Source organism: Citrus clementina, unplaced genomic scaffold (genome assembly GCF_000493195.1).
Source record: "Citrus clementina cultivar Clemenules unplaced genomic scaffold, Citrus_clementina_v1.0 scaffold_9, whole genome shotgun sequence".
Lineage (NCBI taxonomy): Eukaryota > Viridiplantae > Streptophyta > Magnoliopsida > Sapindales > Rutaceae > Citrus > Citrus x clementina.
Genome location: NW_006261964.1, coordinates 9,923,323 through 9,924,514, shown reverse-complemented (window position 1 = coordinate 9,924,514; position 1,192 = coordinate 9,923,323). Strand labels below are relative to the sequence as shown.

Here is a 1,192-nt window from a genome sequence, read left to right as displayed (position 1 = left end):
AAAAAGGAGAATTGAATATATGGGTTAATGATCAACAAGTTACATTCAATGTGTCAGATACCATGAAGAGTCTTGATGAAGTTCAAGACTATAATTTGATCAATATTGTGGATCTTATTGTAGTAAAGAGATTAAACAGTTGCTACAGCAATAAAGAAATCAAGGCGGTAACATTTGAAGAACTTGAAGATGAAGATCTTGAAACAGTTGACATAGCATGGTTAGGAGAGAAGCAACCTGTGAGAATTGACAAGCACTTTAAATCTATACATCTATCAAACAGGGAAGTGAAACTTTATGTTCCCTCTATTGAGTCTCCTCCTATTTTAGAATTAAAACTTTTACTTTCATATTTGAAGTATGTTTATATTAGTGACAATAACACATTTCCTTTAATCATTTCATCTTCTTTGAATGCAGATCAAGAGAATGGCTTGGTGGATGTATTGGGGAAATATAAGAAGGCCATCAAATGGACCATAGCATATATCGAAGGAATTAGCCCCTCCATATGCATGCACAAGATTTTGCTTGAGGATTGTTACAACAATTCTATAGAGCAACAGAGAATATTAAATCCCATCATGAAGAAAATTATGAAAAAAAAAAAGATCATCAAGTGGCTTGATACTGGAATCATTTACCTAATATTAGACAGCTCATGGGTAAGCCCAGTACAATGTGTTTCAAAGAAAGGTGGAGCAACAGTTGTAGCAAATAAAAAGAGTGAGCTCATTTCTACAAGAATAGTAACTAGATGGAGAGTTTGCATGGATTATAGAAAGCTAACCAAAGCCACAAGGAAGGATCACTTTCCTTTACATTTCATAGATCAAATGCTAGACAGACTTGCTGGAAAAGAGTACTCTTATTTCTTGGATGGATACTCGGACTACAACCAGATTGTTATAGCGCTAGAGGATCAGGAGAAGACAACATTCACTTGTCCCTATGGAACATTTGCTTTCAGAAGGATGTCCTTTGGCCTGTGAAATGCTCCAACAACTTTCCAAAGGTTTATCATGTCTATTTTTTCAGATATGGTCGAGCAAACACTTGAGGTATTCATAGATGATTTTTCAGTTTCTAGGAAATCATATGATGACTGTTTGCATAATCTAGAAAATGTGCTTAAAAGATATAAAGAGACAAATTTAGTGTTGAATTAGAAAAAGTGTCATTTCATGGTGCA

At 34.5% G+C, this 1,192-nt stretch overlaps 1 protein-coding gene across 1 annotated transcript; it reads left to right on the top strand.

Moving 5' to 3' along the window:
* The first annotated feature begins 62 nt into the window (after positions 1 to 62).
* Positions 63 to 992, top strand: LOC112098980. The gene has a single exon (XM_024186033.1). It carries the CDS (start codon positions 63 to 65, stop codon positions 990 to 992), a length of 930 nt encoding a protein of 309 aa, XP_024041801.1.
* The last annotated feature ends 200 nt before the right edge of the window (positions 993 to 1,192 follow it).